This window comes from Myxocyprinus asiaticus, chromosome 37 (assembly GCF_019703515.2).
Source record: "Myxocyprinus asiaticus isolate MX2 ecotype Aquarium Trade chromosome 37, UBuf_Myxa_2, whole genome shotgun sequence".
Taxonomy (NCBI): Eukaryota; Metazoa; Chordata; class Actinopteri; order Cypriniformes; family Catostomidae; genus Myxocyprinus; species Myxocyprinus asiaticus.
In genome coordinates, this window is record NC_059380.1 from 26,978,343 (window position 1) to 26,995,224 (window position 16,882).

At 38.6% G+C, this 16,882-nt stretch overlaps 1 protein-coding gene across 3 annotated transcripts in view; it reads left to right on the forward strand.

Moving 5' to 3' along the window:
* LOC127427837 (ubiquitin-like modifier-activating enzyme ATG7) overlaps positions 1-16,882 on the forward strand; it is a 140,630-nt gene that overhangs the window by 45,295 nt on the left and 78,453 nt on the right. For all 3 annotated transcript variants that reach the window (XM_051675660.1, XM_051675661.1, XM_051675658.1), the window contains 2 exons: positions 11,324-11,518; positions 15,343-15,496. In XM_051675660.1, the coding sequence (XP_051531620.1) occupies positions 11,324-11,518; positions 15,343-15,496 (349 nt within the window). The remainder of the gene's footprint in view (positions 1-11,323; positions 11,519-15,342; positions 15,497-16,882) is intronic.

Genomic DNA, 16,882 nt, shown 5'->3' on the forward strand with positions numbered 1-16,882 from the left:
CTATTTAGGCTGTCTCAATTGCTTCTGTCTCTGTATGTAATCTCAGACTGACCCGATGTTCAGTGGGGGGCTTTGTGGGGGCCATGACATCTGTTGCAGGGCTCCCTGTTCTTCTATTCTAATCTTTCTATTTGCAAATGTAATGTTTGGGAGTCTAACATTTATATTTCATATTGACACACTAAAGCTGAAGATGTAAATAACCATCTTAAGACAAATGCTTTTGTAAAACATATTATGTGCCTAAGACATTTGCACAGTAATGTAAAAATGAACAATCTAGATAGAGACTGTTTAAATAAATAGGCATTATCTAATTGGGGTCTACTTTCAAAGACACATACATATTACATATTACCCTAAAAATGTCAAAGGTCTATGCAATTTTGTTCCACAGAACTGTGGAATGAAACAACATCTGTTTTAAACAGGAAATCACTTGGGTATTTTTTAAAAGGGTTATGACTTAATAAGAAATATTGTCTTTCTGAAACATGTGCTAGACAGATGTATTTGACCGTTCTGCTGGGTTTCGCTGTTTTTCGGTGTCTTGCGCTGGAGCGCCACATTTTCTAGACACCCAGCAGCATCTCAAGACACCTGCATTCTACTGTATTCATCTAGCTTTTTTAGCACAAGGATGTGAACAGCCCCTTTCTCTTTCTTGAATCCAGTGTGTGATTAGGCTGTTAGGAATGCATTACTTAACGAATATGCAAATAAAGATAATGTAATACTGCTAGATTATGTCTTTGCATTTGTTTTGAATGCACTAAGTAACTTGTTCAATCTAAACTGGATGTTATTAAGTCAAATATTATTTATTGTACTGAATGGGGACTAGTAATTAGTAAAATAGTTGATTGTAGTTTTCATTTTTATATGCCACATCTTTCTGCCTTTAGAACTTAAGTGTAAGAACAGGTGAGGATGTGTATTCATCAACCTGTTACATTTCAGACATAATCATCCGGGCCTACTGAACCAAGTAAAAAAAAAATATATATATTTTTGTTTGGTTTTGATAGTTCTGAAAGGACCTACATATATTTATTCAATTTAAACCATAGATGTCTCTTTATTATAACTTTTATTAACATTAACAAACATTGTTATACTATATAATGCTTAAAATATTATTAAAACTGCAGCGCTGCTCATATCCACCACTGAAAGGTGCTGCTCTAATGAACTCAGAATTGCTTTGCCTGCTGTGTATAGTGAATTTTATCTATAAAGATGGGTGATATACTGGTAAATGTTTTCAAGCATCATTTCCATTGCATTATGCTAAATGCTGTCATGTGTTTGGAATGCACATTCCACATTCACACTGGAAAACCAGGAAGAGTTTAAAAGCTGTGTTCTGTGTTAAGCCCCACTCTCCTTAGTTAGTGTTGTTAGCCATATTAAGCTTTCCTACAGTGAAAAATGATCAATGATCTGTTTTTTACTTATCTAACATAAAAATTACTTTTGTTGGTGTAACCTAGTTTGTCAGGTTGATTTAGTTAGATTAAACAACATTTTCAATTTGAATAAAACTTAAAGTCATTAATTAAATTAAACAAATATAAAAAATAAAAAAAATACTTAAACACACCTAAAAATAACTTGAATAAATCCCTTTAAAAATAATAATAATAAAAAAAAAAATAATAAAAATGTCATTATGTATCGTTAGCAACTAAAATTGTCAGTACAATTTCAGTGCTATTCTGAGACGCGGGTTGGCACTGTTTTGGCGGCACGTGGGGGACCTACACAATATTAGACAGGTGGTTTTAATGTTGTGGCTGATCGTGTATATTTTATTTATTTATTTATTTATTTTATTTTTTGCTTATAACGCCTGTCCCTATTTCAACATTTAAATTCATGGGTCATTTTTTATCACTGTAGCCTTAGCATCTGTCAAAGCAATTATATTATTGCAGAAGTCTTCATCAGATTGCACCCTTGTTGGTCAAGTTATTATATGATCACACCTCAGAAGGGCTCATTATGAAATTCTCGCTCATGCCAACTTCTTCATTTGCTCCAAATGTTATTTTTCAGAGTGCAAAGAACGGAGGTGCTAAAACGAGCGAGAGTGATATCCTTACGTAAGATATGCACCATCTGACAGTTGAGCTGCTGACACTTTGTGTGCGTGGACGGTGCCATGCGATGAAAATTCAAATGATAATTCTGTCATCATTTACTCACCCTCATATTTTTCCAAACCCATATATGGGGGGTGACTGAGGCGGTCAATCCCTAACACCCTGTCTAACCTCCCCTTATATTCTTGGAACAATGTGAGTAAATAATGACAGAATTATTTTTTTTTTTTTTGGATGATATTATAAGGGATTTTTTTTTTTGTGCACCAGGCTAAATAATATTTGCGTTTCGATCATCTCTGTGTTGGCAGATGAAATTATCTGTCTGCTATGTTTACTCTCTCGTCATCATTAATTCATCCCCTTATCCTGTATTGATTGGTCCCCTGTTCAGCTAATTAGCCCACACATTTTACCTTCACAGAACCCCTGCATATATCGGACCAATTATACGAGCCGGATATCCACACTGTAATTATTACACACACACACACACTCCTCCATTGTACGGCCTCTTTCAGATAGTGGAATGAGATGATTTGTGACTCACTATTCACCTCAGCAGAAATGTGGTCATGTCTTCCGTTTTCATTAAAGGGCACACACCATAAATAGATGATGGATTTTTTGGGGGGGATTTTCTTGGCTTTGATACACACTGATCAGTCACAACATTAAAGCCTAATATTGTGTAGGTCCCCCACATGCTGCCAAAAGAGTGCTAACCTGCATCCCAGAATAAAATTCTTAGATGCTATTCTTCTCACCACAATTGTACAGAGCAGTTATCTGAGTTACCGTAGACTTTGTCAGTTTGAACCAATCTGACCATTCTCTGTTGACCTCTCTCATCAACAAGGCATTTCTGTCCACAGAACTGCCGCTCACTGGATGTTTTTTTGTTTTTGGCACCATTCTGAGTAAATTTTAGAGACTGTTGTGCATGAAATTCCCAGGAGATCAGCAGTTACAGAAATACTCAAACCAGTCCATCTGGCACCAACAATCATGCCACGGTCAAAATCACTGAGATCACATTTGTTCCCCATTCTGATGGTTGATGTGAACATTAACTGAAGCTCCTGACCCGTATCTGCAGATTTTATTCACTGTACTGCTGCCGCATGATTGGCTGGTTAGATAATCGCATTAGTATGTCTGACAGCACTATGACTGTGAGAGTTGCATTGCCCCCTGTTTCCCATTCTATTATTTTTTTTCCCTCCCCATTTACTGTATTACAGCGCTTACAATTTAGCACTGTATTGATTATATAATTGATATTCCGTTTGTATTGATATACTGTATGATTCTGCAATTTATTCAGCCCGCACCACTTAACATACAGACTCCGTTCCAACTTTTTTTTGTAGATATATTCAGTCTTAGGTGACACTGGCAACTACTTTTGTTTTTTTGTAAAAAATAAAAATAAAAAAGTAAATTACAGTTAGAAGTTGAAAAAGTCCCATTGGCTTACACTGATAAAAGTTAAGTGGCCTACAGTTATGTCTAAAAGTTTAAACCTTTTAGTTATTTATATATATATATATATATATATATATATATATATATATATATATATATATATATATACATACATTGAAGATATTTTGGCATCTGCCCATGTGATAGCCTATTTAGGACTGCAGAGGCAGATTTAATGATAATCTCGCAATCAGCTAAAGGCTTCTCATCTGCACTTTCGCACGAGTGTAACGGAACCACCTCGCGATCACGATCTGCTCTTCTCTCTGGCATGCGCGTTCAACAACCGGGCTTCCCTCGATATTGCGGAGCGCAGACCTCAAAACTGATGTGACCAATTTCAATTCTAGTGAGACTTTTCTAGTTTAAACCGTTACGGAGGAAGTCAAGTCGAACCTCTCAAAGAGTAGGCAGCCCTGACATGCCAAACAGCACTGAGGAGGAAAAGTGCAACACTATGCTGTGAGCTAATTTATTTTTTTCATTATACATCATCACCTTTACAAAATTGTTTCACTATTTTACATGAGTAAAAGTAACTGTTATATTTTGACAAAATGTTATAGTTTCATATGAAATAATCTATAGGTAGAATCTATTAGACCTCATTTTAAATCAACAGTGGCAGTTGTAGTTAAAGTTTCAAGATGTGTTTCAGCAAGTACTTATTTTTTCATAAATACTATCATTTGTTATTATTATTACTATTATTTAAGACTAGCTACACTGACCTAACCATGGTAATGAGGAGCCTTTCCTCCTGCGTAATATGTATGTTCTGTTTGAATTATGTTTGAAATTAGGAAACAAACGGGATAATAATGGGCTCATATAAGTAAATATGCTCTTCAATTTTTAAAAGGGGGAGAGAAAACTTCCTGTCGCTTTTGTGGTTGACGTCAACAACAAAAATAATGTCACTTGATGCATGTCCTTGTACTTAAACTATGAACAAAACTATGCAACATAAAAGGAAATGCGACCCAGGATACATTAAATACAGGTTACGTTTTTACTATGGTGGGTCGCCACTTGATTTCCAATGTAAAATCTGGGACCTGAAGCAAAACCAGTTGAGAACCACTGAGTTAAAGATACAGACAAGAGCAGTCTGGCTGCGCTGTCGCTCACCTGCAGTATATGTTAATTGTTAATAATCATAGGACATTATTTTAAAAGCTCACACAGCTGATGTTATTTTTCATTTAGTAGTTAATTTAACATGTAAACTAACATGCTTTAGTTATATAACGTAATAGTTACATGCTATTTTTTTATCATGTTTATAATTCGGTTTATTATTATAATTCTGTTAGCTTTCTTATTTATTGTATTTATTGTATTTATTTTCAAAAGGGAGACTTTTTTTTACACATACTTGGTTACACAAAATGGTTTCAAGTTTCAATTATAATAAAGCGTTTGTTCAACCAAAAAAAAAACCTACTGTTTTCACTCCTTTAAGGGTCATTGTAACTGATAAAAATAATTGTGTAATACTGTATACCGTGAAACCATGATATTTTCTGAGACGGTTATCGTACTGTGAAAATCTCATACCTGTCACAGTCTGTCTCCCTCATTCTCTTCAAGGACTCTTTTTTTTTTTTTTTTTTAAGTCTTTGTCAGTCCTTGAAGTGTTTCGTTATGAGGTGTTATGTTGTGCTTAGTTTGATTGTTAAAGATTTAGTGTTTGTTCCAGTGTTTGTTCCACTCCAGCGTTTACTATTGTTGAGCATTTCCACTCCTGCGATTGTCCTACTCTAACGTTTATAATTAAAAGATTAAAAGGAATCTACTCCTGCGTCTCATCTCTTCCTCTTCAAGACACCCACGTTACAGAAGGACTGACCAACAACAATGAATACGGACCTAACAAAAATACGGATAATCTTACCATGGAGGTCGTTCCCCAGACTCTATCCGAGCTCTCGACCGTGGAGGTCGGTACCCAGTCTTGGCCTGTACTCTATTCCACGGCTCTCAGCCCCGAGGCTTCCACGGATCTGCCCTTCGAGCCTCCCATGGCTCCACCTTCCATGGCTCTGTCCCTCGAGCCTCCCATGGCTCCGCCTTCCCTGGATCCATCTCCCATGACTCCGCCTTCTATGGCTTTGCCCCTCAAGCCTCTCATGGCTCTGCCTTTCACAGCTTTGCCCCTTGAGCCTCCCACGGCTCCGCCTTCCCTGGATCCATCTCCCATGACTCCGCCTTCTACGGCTTTGCCCCTCGAGCCTCTCACAGCTCTGCCTTCCACGGCTTTGCCACTCGAGCCTTCCACGGCTCCGTCTTCCCTGGATCCATCTCCCATGACTTCGCCTTCTATGGCTTTGCCCCTCGAGCCTCTCACAGCTCCGCCTTCCACGGCTTTGCCCTTCGAGCCTCTCACAGCTCTGCCTTCCACGGCTCCGCCCCCAGAGTCTTCCACGGCTCCACCTTCCTTGGCTCCGCCTTTCACAGCTCCGCCCCAGTATCTTCCACGGCTCCGCCTTTCGTGGCTCCGCCCCCAGTATCTTCCACAGCTCCGCCTTTCGCGTCTCCTCCCCCAGTGTCTTCCACAGCTCCGCCTTTCGCGGCTCCGCACCCAGAGTCTTCCACGGCTCCACCTTTCACGGCTCCGCACCCAGAGTCTTCCACGGCTCCGCCTTTCACAGCTCCGCCCCCATAATCTACCATGGTTCTGCCTTTTACGGCTCCGCCCTCAGACTCTTCCACAGCTCTGCCCTCAGGCTCTTCCACGGCTTTGTCCTCAGAGTCTTCCGCGGCTCCGCCCGCTTCCCCAGATTGTCCTCCTCCAGCGGTTCCACCTCCTGACCCAATCCTAGCCCTGTGGCCACCTTCCAGGCCTCCTGACCCAGTCCCATCCCTGTGGCCACCTCCCAGGCCTCCTGACCTTGTCCCTGCCTTGTGGCCGCCACCCAGGCCTCCGGATCCACTCCCAGCCCTGAAGCTGCCCCCTAGGCCTCCTGATCATCATCCTTGGATCCTTCATCTTCTGCATCATCATACCCTCCTCATCCTGTCTCCCTCATTCTCTTCAAGGACTCTTATTTTGAAGTTTTCCCCCGGACTCCATTTCCCAGGATTCACTGCCCTAATCACTCCTATCAGTTCATCATCATCTGCACCTGCCTTCTATTCCCTCGTTTGTTTCTCAGTGTATAAATACCCTCTAGTTTTGTTCTTTGTCAGTCCTTGAAGTGTTTCGTTATCAGGTGTTATGTTGTGCTTAGTTTGATTGTTAAAGATTTAGTGTTTGTTCCAGCGTTTGTTCCACTCCAGCGTTTACTATTGTTGAGCCTTTCTTCTGTTTCCACTCCTGCGATTTGTCCTACTCCAATGTTTATAATTAAAAGATTAAAAGGAATCTACTCCTGCGTCTCCTCTCTTCCTCTCCAAGAAACCCACGTTACAGAAGGACTGACCAACAACAAAGAATACGGATCTAACAAAAATACGGATAATCTTACCTGCTCTTCCAGACGTCATCTTCTATTCCAGTGATCCCTCTAATCCTCCCCTTCCACTCATCTAGACCCTCACGAGCATCGAGCCCAACCAAATGGATCTACCGCCTGCAGTAGCAATCCTCCTCCTAGAACAAGGAGACCGTCCAGTTGAGGATCACGTACGTGAGTTTCTCCATCTCACTAATTTGGTGTACTATGATGACCATGCTCTGGTGAGTTTCTTCAGGGCTGGCCTGAGTAGTGCATTGAAGGAGCTGATGCCTCCGTTGGGACCTCACTGGATGATCTCTGACTACGTGGAGGTGGCTCTGCAGCTTTGCAGCTCATCATTCACTGTGGGTTTGGAGGATGAGGACTTTGAATCTCCTCCCACAGTGAACATCGTCCAACCTTCCACAGCCCCTGTCTCCACGCCTTTCACGCCCCCTATCTCCAAGGTAACTGCTCTCCGTTTAATTTCCCAAAATAATTTTTTGGGGGGGCTCATCATCTTCAGTTTCCAGTGGTCGATGCCCTACCGCAGTCAACGGTAACGACCACGGTTAACGAGCCAGTGCCCATGCCTGCCACGGTTAACGAGCCAGTGCCCATGCCTGCCACGGCTAACGAGCCAGTGCCCATGCCTGCCATGGTTAATGAGCCAGAGCCAGTGCCTGTAGCCTCGATCGTCTCAGTGCCTGTAGCCTTGACCAACACCGTAACCACGCTCCCTGCAGGCCGAAAGAGGAGGAGAAGGAAAAGGACACTTCCCCAATCTCTGCCCATGCTCACGACCACGGAGGTCGTTCCCCAGTCTCTGCCCATGTCCACGACCATGGAGGTTGTTCCCCAGTCTCTGCCAGTGCTCACGACCATGGAGGTCGTTCCCCAGTCTCTGTCCGTACTCACGACCATGGAGGTCGTTCCCCAGTCTCTGCCCGTGCTCGCGACCACAGAGGTCACTTACCTTACCTTACCTTACCAGTCTCTACCCGAGCTCTCGACCGTGGTGGTCGATACCCAGTCTTGGCCTGTACTGTATTCCATGGCTCTCAGCCCCGATTCTTCCATGGCTCTCAGCTCCGAGCCTTCCACAGCTCTGCCTTCCACGGCTCCGCCCTTCGAGCCTCCCATGGCTCTGCCTTCCACGGCTCTGTCCCTCGAGCCTCCCACGGCTCCACCTTCCCTGGATCCATCTCCCATGACTCCGCCTTCTACGGCTTTGCCCCTCGAGCCTCTCACAGCATCACCTTCCACGGCTTTGCCCTTTGAGCCTCTCACGGCTCCGCCTTCCACAGCTCCACCCCCAGAGTCTTCCAAGGCTCCACCTTCCTTGGTTCCGCGTTTCACGGCTCCGCCCCCAGTATCTTCCATGGCTCTGCCTTTTGCGTCTCTGCCCCCAGTGTCTTTCACAGCTCCGCCTTTCGTGGCTCTGCACCCAGTCTTCCATGGCTCCGCCTTTCATGGCTCCGCCCCCAGAATCTTCCATGGCTCCACCTTTTACTCCAACGTTTATAATTAAAAGATTAAAAGGAATCTACTCCTGTGTCTCCTCTCTTCCTTTCCAAGACACCCATATTACAATACCATTTCAACCCTAATATATACAAGTTTTTTTATTCAAGCTTATTTTATTTTTTTATAACTATCCCTGGTATTTCCTTCAGGAAATGCAAATCTTGATTACCGGTATATCTCTTATTTGGTTTAAATGTTTTACTTTGACTCGTGTTGCAGCGTATTCATTGTTTAAGCATTCTAGATTTATAGCATTGATTTTTCCTGAACACAGTGTCATAAAGCTTCTTGAGGTGGAAATTTTTTAATTCTGAAATAAATGCGGGAGTTGACAGTTATGGCTGTTACGGCCGCTTCAGCAGTTGAAGAAGATTGTTGAATAAAAGGCTTTGAATTTGGGTATATAAATGCAATAAAATGAACCAATAAAATGAATTCAATATTCATAGACTTAATAAAGATATACACAAACATTTTGATAATATGTTGTTAATACGTCAAATGATTGTGTTTTAGATGCTGTCAATAAGTAATTATTTTAAGTTTCGCTGTCTATGTAAAGGTAAGCAAATTTTAATTTGCTAGAACCACCTTAAGTTCTCATGAGATCATGTTGATAAGAAAAACATGTAGGATTGGAATTGATTGGACCTTGAAAAGTGTTACATACAGAATAGAGCCATACCTAAAAGTGAGTTCTTTAAAACAATTGTTATCATTATATCATTATCTAATAGCCTGCACAGCCTACATTATGTGACATCAGTAGAAAAGAGAAGTTGTTTCAGAGGTGGAGCAAGTTATTACATTTTAATGAAAGACAAGTGAAGAAGAGAACAACATACAAAGACAAATTTTTGTCTCTGTAAAATTAACATGCACTGATGAATTGTGAACAATAAATCCAGAAACATGTATTAAAAGAATAGTTCATCCAGAAATTCTGTTATTTACTCTCCCTCACGTTGATGCTAACTGGTATGACTTACTTTCTTCTGTATAATATGAAGGAAGAAATTTGTAGAATTGTCAAACAGGTTTTTGCCATGTAATGAAAGGGAATAGTGACTTGGACTGTCAAGCTCCAAAAAGGACTAAAAAACACCATTAAAAACACTGTTAAAATAGTCCATGTGACTTGTGCACTATATTCCGAGTGATCTGAAGTCATCCGTTCACTTTGTGTTATGAGCAAACTGAAATTAAAGTGGTCATTCACTGTCAAATCAAAAACATTTCTTTTTGCAGCTCCCAAATCAAATATTGAACTATGGCAACTACTTTTTTATTCTTTTTGGAGCTTGACAGCTCAGAGTCACTAGTCTCTGTTAATTAAAGGACAAAAACCTGTGCAACCATTCTTGAAATTTCTTTTTATGTTCCACAGTAGAAAGAAAGTCATACTGGTTTGGAACAACATGAGGATGAGACAGTAGTTAAATAATTTTTATTTTGGGGTAAACTATCCCTTTAAGAAAGTAAATAAGGTTCATTTTGATTTCACATGGACTTTAAACAGATTTCCATTCTCTTTGCCATATGTCTATGATTGCCCTTAGAAACCCTCTACTTTAAATGCAAATATTAAATTGATGTTAGCATTTCTAGGGCCATTTTTCATTTTCATTTTCATTCTAGGACTTTCTCATTTAAAATGCATTTTTGGAGCAGGTTTTTTACTCAGTTAAATGAAGATGTAGTTACTGATTATCTTTTTGAGAAATGTGAGTCAGCTTTTCATTCGAACCATAATACAGAAATAATACAGAATGTTCAAAGACCAATAAACAATGCTTCTGTTTTAGTCTTGCTTGATATCAGTGCAGCCTTTGATATAATGCATTACATTATTTTTATTCACAGACCTGAGAGCTGGTTAGGATGTTCAGGGACCATGTTGGTTTAACAGGAATGACTTAAATCCTGCTTGATGAATATAATTTTATGAAACTTTGGGGAATTATTTTGTGGAGTCCCATAGGGCTCTGTTGTAGGACCTATGCTCTTTTCACTGGGTATGTGACCTTTAGCTAATGCAATCAGGAAGCATGGGGTAAACATTCATAGCTATGCACATGACACAGCTGCTTATGTGTATACCTTTTAAAGATCAAGACTGTGTAAAAAGCCTGATTAGCTGCTTGTTAGACATTTCAAAATGGATGAGCCAAAACATTTTTTAATTTTCTTCAAGATATCAATTTACTAATAATTTCATCTTTGTTTTACTTAACTTGTTTATGCCTAACACTTCTCTCACAGTGTAATACACAGAGGCAGCTGTAAGTAATGTGTGAGTGACTACATTCAAAATAAAGCATGGCTGTGAGTGCCTTATTGGTTTTAAAAAATGGTTACAATTTAAATTATTTTAAGCACAATTTTTTATTAAATGTAATAAGTGTGTCTATTTATTTATAAAATGTATTTATATGTAGTAATTCACTTTTTAATTTACATAATATATTTATTGATTGATTTAATAATTTTATTAAGCAAATTCATTGAGTGGCATTTTTCCGCTAGAATATACAGTCCCTGACATGCAAACTAAGGTTAATATTTGACCTCCATGGGAACAGGTGTTTTCCATCATAGCTTTTACTATAATGTGCATTTTAGCACTAGAATTGACCAATTAGCATCCAGCACATCAACTATATGTTTAATTTTTCTTAAACCTCTTTGAATTACAAATAAAATTTTCTTAGTTTGAAGGATATCTAAATAAAGTGCCATTTATTTTATAAAATCCATTTTTAGAATGCAGAGGGCTATAACATGAGCATACCCATGCCAGGCCACCCGGTGAACTTTTCAGAGGCAACAATTGGCCAAGCTCGGCAGGATGTGGAACAGCTGGAGAAGCTTATCTCAGAAAATGATGTGGTCTTCCTGTTGATGGACACTCGCGAGAGCCGCTGGCTTCCTACAGTCATCGCTGCAAGCCAAAGAAAGGTAGCTTCCTCCTACCAGTCTTTCATCTTTATTTATATAATCCACCTACCACCACCCCCACACCCCCCATGGCTGCATTCTTTTTTGCTGCGGGTTATTGACATGGTTGTTAGTAACTGCTACACGATTTGTCCTCTGTACAGTATCTGATTTTAAAACCTTTTATCAATTTAAACCCGGTCTAATAAAATATGATGCTTCTATAAAGTTAACTTTTCACAATATTGAAAGTATTACACATATCACACATTTCTCTTTAAAATAAATGATTAAAGTGGCAGTAGCATAAACAATGTGTAACTGGAATTTTCTTTTTTCTTTTTACATTTCGTTTATTAACTTTACTTAGAATTTGTGTAATTACTTTTACAAAGGTCCGTTCACACCAAATGTTATTCCACAAAATGATGCAAATTATGTACAAAATGCAAATACATTTTCACACCCAAACTATTCGCACTAAATCCGATTAGATTTTTTGTGTCTGAGAAGTTTAAAGGAATAGTTCACCCAAAAATCATAATTTTCTCATCATTTACTCACTGTTATGCTGTCTCAAATTCGTATGACTTTCTTCTACGGAACACAAGCAATGATATTTTCATAGATGTATGATGTGTTTATAGTCATACAGTGCAAGTCAATAGGTTCAAAAATTTCTAAACTCCAAAAAGGACATAAAGGCATCACAAACTCCAGTGGTTTAATCCATGTCTTCTGAAGCGATACGATCGGTTTTGGGTGAGAAGCATACTACAATGTAACTCCCTTTTTACTATAAATCTTGACATCTGCAGTCTTCTTGGCACAGTCATGCTTTTAAAGCTCAAATACACTTTCTAGCTTAAGCTTGACACATACACAGCGATTTCTACATCTATCAAAATATCTTTGTATGTGTTCCGAAGAAGAAACTCATATGAGTAGGGCTGGGTAAAAATATTGATTTTTCAGATGCATTACAATCTTCATTTGAACAATCTCAATATTGATTCTTAAAAATAAAGATTGATATTCATCTCTAAGCAGCAACCCTACTAAATCAACCAAGTAAATCAACCAGTAAGTTAAAAGTGGCAACTGATAAGTAAATCAGTAAATCACTCATATATGCGACCAAATTTAATGCTATGCGACTAAAAATGTCTATGATTTGCTACTGGCTCATCACATAAACATTTATTTCTAATCACCCATACCAAAAAAAATAGTCATTAACATCGCACAAAAAGTGTGCTCAAAACCTATCACTGAACTGCATGTAAACGATATATATATTGTATTATACACTGATCCGCCACAACATTAAAACCACCTGCCTAATATTGTTTAGGTCCCCCATGTGCCGCCAAAATAGCATCAACCCACATCTCAGAATAGCATTCTGAGACGCTATTCTTCTCACCACAGTTGTGCAGAGCAGTTACATGAGTTACCGTATATTTTGTCAGTTTGAACTAGTCTGGCCATTCTCTGCTGACCAGGGGAACAGGGGAAAATTTGACCTCAGTGATTTTGACCGTGGCATGATTGTTGGTGCCAGATGGGCTGGTTTGAGCATTTCTGTAACTGCTGATCTCCTGGGATTTTCACACACAACAGCCTCTAGAATTTACTCAGAATGGTGCCAAAAACAAAAAAAACATCCAGTGAGTGGCAGTTCTGTGGACAGAAATGCCTTGTTGATGAGAGAGGTCAACAGAGAATGGCCAGACTGGTTCAAACTGACAAAGTTTTCAGTAATTCAGATAACCGCTCTGTACAATTGTGGTGAGAAGAATAGCATCTCAGGGGGGGACCTACACAATATTAGGCATTTGGTTTTAATATTGTGGCTGATCAGTGTGTGTATATATAGTGCCAAAAATACAGTATATATATATATATATATATATATATGTATCAAATTAATTACATGACTTGACGATTAATCAGTCAAATTAATTGCAGTTAATTGCATACATCATTATTTGCTGAGAAAGGCCCCCAAATAAAGATAATTCATTTAAATAATGCATAATAGTTCAGGTATTTATAATATAATATGTTGGGCCTATAATAAATACATAATACATATTGAAATTCAGTTTTAAAATAAATTGCATTATTGTGGCACATAAATAAAGCATTGATTAGACAATACACATAGTGGTTTAAGAACTCAGTATATTGTTTGTTTTATTCTCATATCATTGAACAAGCCTACAGTTGACCGCGGTCTGTTTTGCATTGGGTTTGACAATGTGTCCAGTTCTTGCGTTCTGTCTACGCTATTTTTATTTGTCGCTTTATATACATGTGCCTCAGACAGATGCGTTTGTTGCATCTCACTGGTATTAAGCTTCATAAACGCCACATTTTTAGGATGCTATGTCAAGTTCAAAGTAGTGGAAACTTTAAAAAACACAAAAGACTCCTGTAGTCTGTTGTGCTTCCTCATCTCAGTGAGCAGTACTCATTTGGTGGCTGCTGCTTGTGAGTTTTGTTGAGGCGCACTGCCACCTATTGATGCGGCTTGAAAAATAGATGTACTTCAAGCTTGAACTGCTCATATGGTAGGAAAATCTGTACTTTTATTACGGAATTTATGTATACAACGGGGGGCATGATTAATTGCTTACATTTATGTAATTAATCGCACAAAATAAAAGCATTAAATCGTCAACCCTTTATATATATATATATGTATATGTGTGTGTACAACAGTTAGTTCCCATATTCGAAACTCACGTTCTGTGAGTGCTGATGTGCAGGTGGCGATAACAGACCATTTTTATGTGTTATGATGAGCTAGTTTAGTTTGACGTACATTGAGTAAGCGCACGTCAGTCCGTGAGCGGTTTCTTTGAAGTCATCATCATTGTCTCTCACTCCATGATCGCTTGGATTAATCTACTACAACAGTACAGCTGGGAAATACAGTTGAACTAACAGCTTCAGCATTGAGGCTTTTCACAGCAGAGAGACTAAACTGAGTAATTGCACATATGCTTACCTGATCCTATTGGATACCGATGTTGATAATTATCGATTTTATCAATTAGTTGTTGCAGCCATAGAGAATTGGTGCTGTTTTAAAGACATGGTGGTCACACCAAATATATATTTTTATTTTTATTTTTTTTCATGTTTACTGCACTTAGCATAAAGTTAATTGATAAATAAAAAATGCTCATGCCATTATTTTTGAAAACATCCTCATTGCATAAGGGTGAGTAAATAATGAGAGAATGATAATTTTTGGGTGAACTATTCCTTTAAGCTTGCATACCTTGTTAAAAATGCATATTTGTCATTCACAAGCTTTAGTGCAAACTAAATTCAATGAAAAATACAACACAGTCTATGGCTAATTTAATGTAAAAATACATCCCAATCCATAGTACAATAGATTGTTCATTTGATTTAATGTAAGACTAACCATATTAGCAGCTTGAAGTTTATATGGAATGCCGATTTTGAAGAAGTAGCTTGAATGCCATTGCATATGATAGCAAAATATCAATGCCAAGTGTAATTTTTTTTAAAAGAAAATAGCATAAACACACTTTCAAGCAGAACATTTCACACTAAGACATTTTTAAGGTTTTAAATGATACACCTGTAGATTTCTTGCTAACAAATTAAGACAAAAAGTATTTTGATTTTTGTGGTTGTCAAATGTTAATGGAACATGTCCATAGTTAATATGAGAAACTACACTTTTGGTTACTCTGCAAGGACATCTTTGTTAACATACATCCACTAAATATCACTTTGACACCAGTTGGTTAAAAGCTTTTGCTTCAATCATATCCTGACTGCAAACCTCTGTCTGACTGTAGTTGATTGTTAATGCTGCTCTTGGCTTCGACACATTTGTGGTAATGAGACACGGCCTCAAGAAACCCAAAGAGTCCCAATGTGAAGACTCCAGTCCCATGTCTGCTTCCTCCAACTCTTCCTCCTCCTCAACACCAGCAGCCACTACAACACCAGGTAAGACTAAAAATAACTTCTGGTATTTGATTTTCCAGACACCCTGTTTTTATTGCTGTTAAGATTTTAAATCAGGATATTTACAGATCACTGTAAAAGTAATATTTAACTTGTACAGAAGCAGAGGTTGACATGAACATCAACAAATAGAGCTGTTCAGTTTGTAGTCCTTAAAGGAACGGTTTACCCCAAAACTAAAATCCTGTCATTGTTAACATATGACTTTCTTTCTACTGTGGAACACTAAAGGAGAATTTTACAAATTCTTCAGTTTATTGGACATATAATTACAGTCAATAGTGACTTTTGTTTATAAGTTTTTATTTTCCCTGAGGTCCACTTATAATGTTAGTATTTTTCTCTTTTTTTTTTTTTTTTTATCACAAAAACAGTTAAAATTGAGTAATATATGATCTGTTTACACCTTGTCTCTGGCTCTCTGATTAAAACGCTTAGTTTTAGACTTACATTTAAACGGCCACTGTTATAATTGGCTAACATCGTGCAGCGCCTTAAATAAAGCCATATATATTTAAAACTCAATCGGAAGAGAATGAACCAGCTCCACAACAACATCAATCTATATTTCAGGGTTTACACATAATGCACATCAAGCACATCAAAGTGTTTACTCAAGCCCAGCAGCACCATAAACAATATACAGTATCACACATTTATTCCACTGTGAAATGTGCCACACACACAATAAAATCTACAGTGAAACGTGCCTCCCACACATAATCCTGCACTGACGCGATCGAGAAGTGTTAAACATCAGCCGCTCTTTCCTAATGTTGGGATACTTCAGCGGAGGCCAAAACAGAGACTCTGGTCTCCACAGCCTTGACATCTAACATCTTCCATGTCTGTTTACACAGAACGGGATGCATTTCTCGCAGCCAGTGGCAGCAGTGGAGTGGAGCAGAACAAGACGCATTTTTAGAAGTATAAATTGTTCTGCTTTTAAAAAATGACGCACACCACCGGAAACGCATCAAATCGGTCAAAGACGTCCATCTAGTGCATGTTTACGTAGATCAACAATTAAAATTAGCGCAGATGGGCGCAAGAACGTGTCCAGGATAAATTTAGACTAAAAAAACAAGACATAGCGCTGCAGAATGAAACAGAATGTGGGTATCCTTAAGTATAACTTCACATAGCGTCTTTTAAAAGTGTTGTTAGATGCTTTACATTGATCAAAGATGTCTGTGTAGTGCATGTTTAGATAAAACGATAATAATAATAATAGTCCAGATGGGTGTCCTGTGTAAGTACACTTTGGTGTGCATGAATAGTAGATCTTTCTGTCCTGCTCTATCCTTTTAACCTTTCCTAGTCCAACTGAGCATCAGTGGGTGGGCCGAGGGTGTGATTATGTAAAAG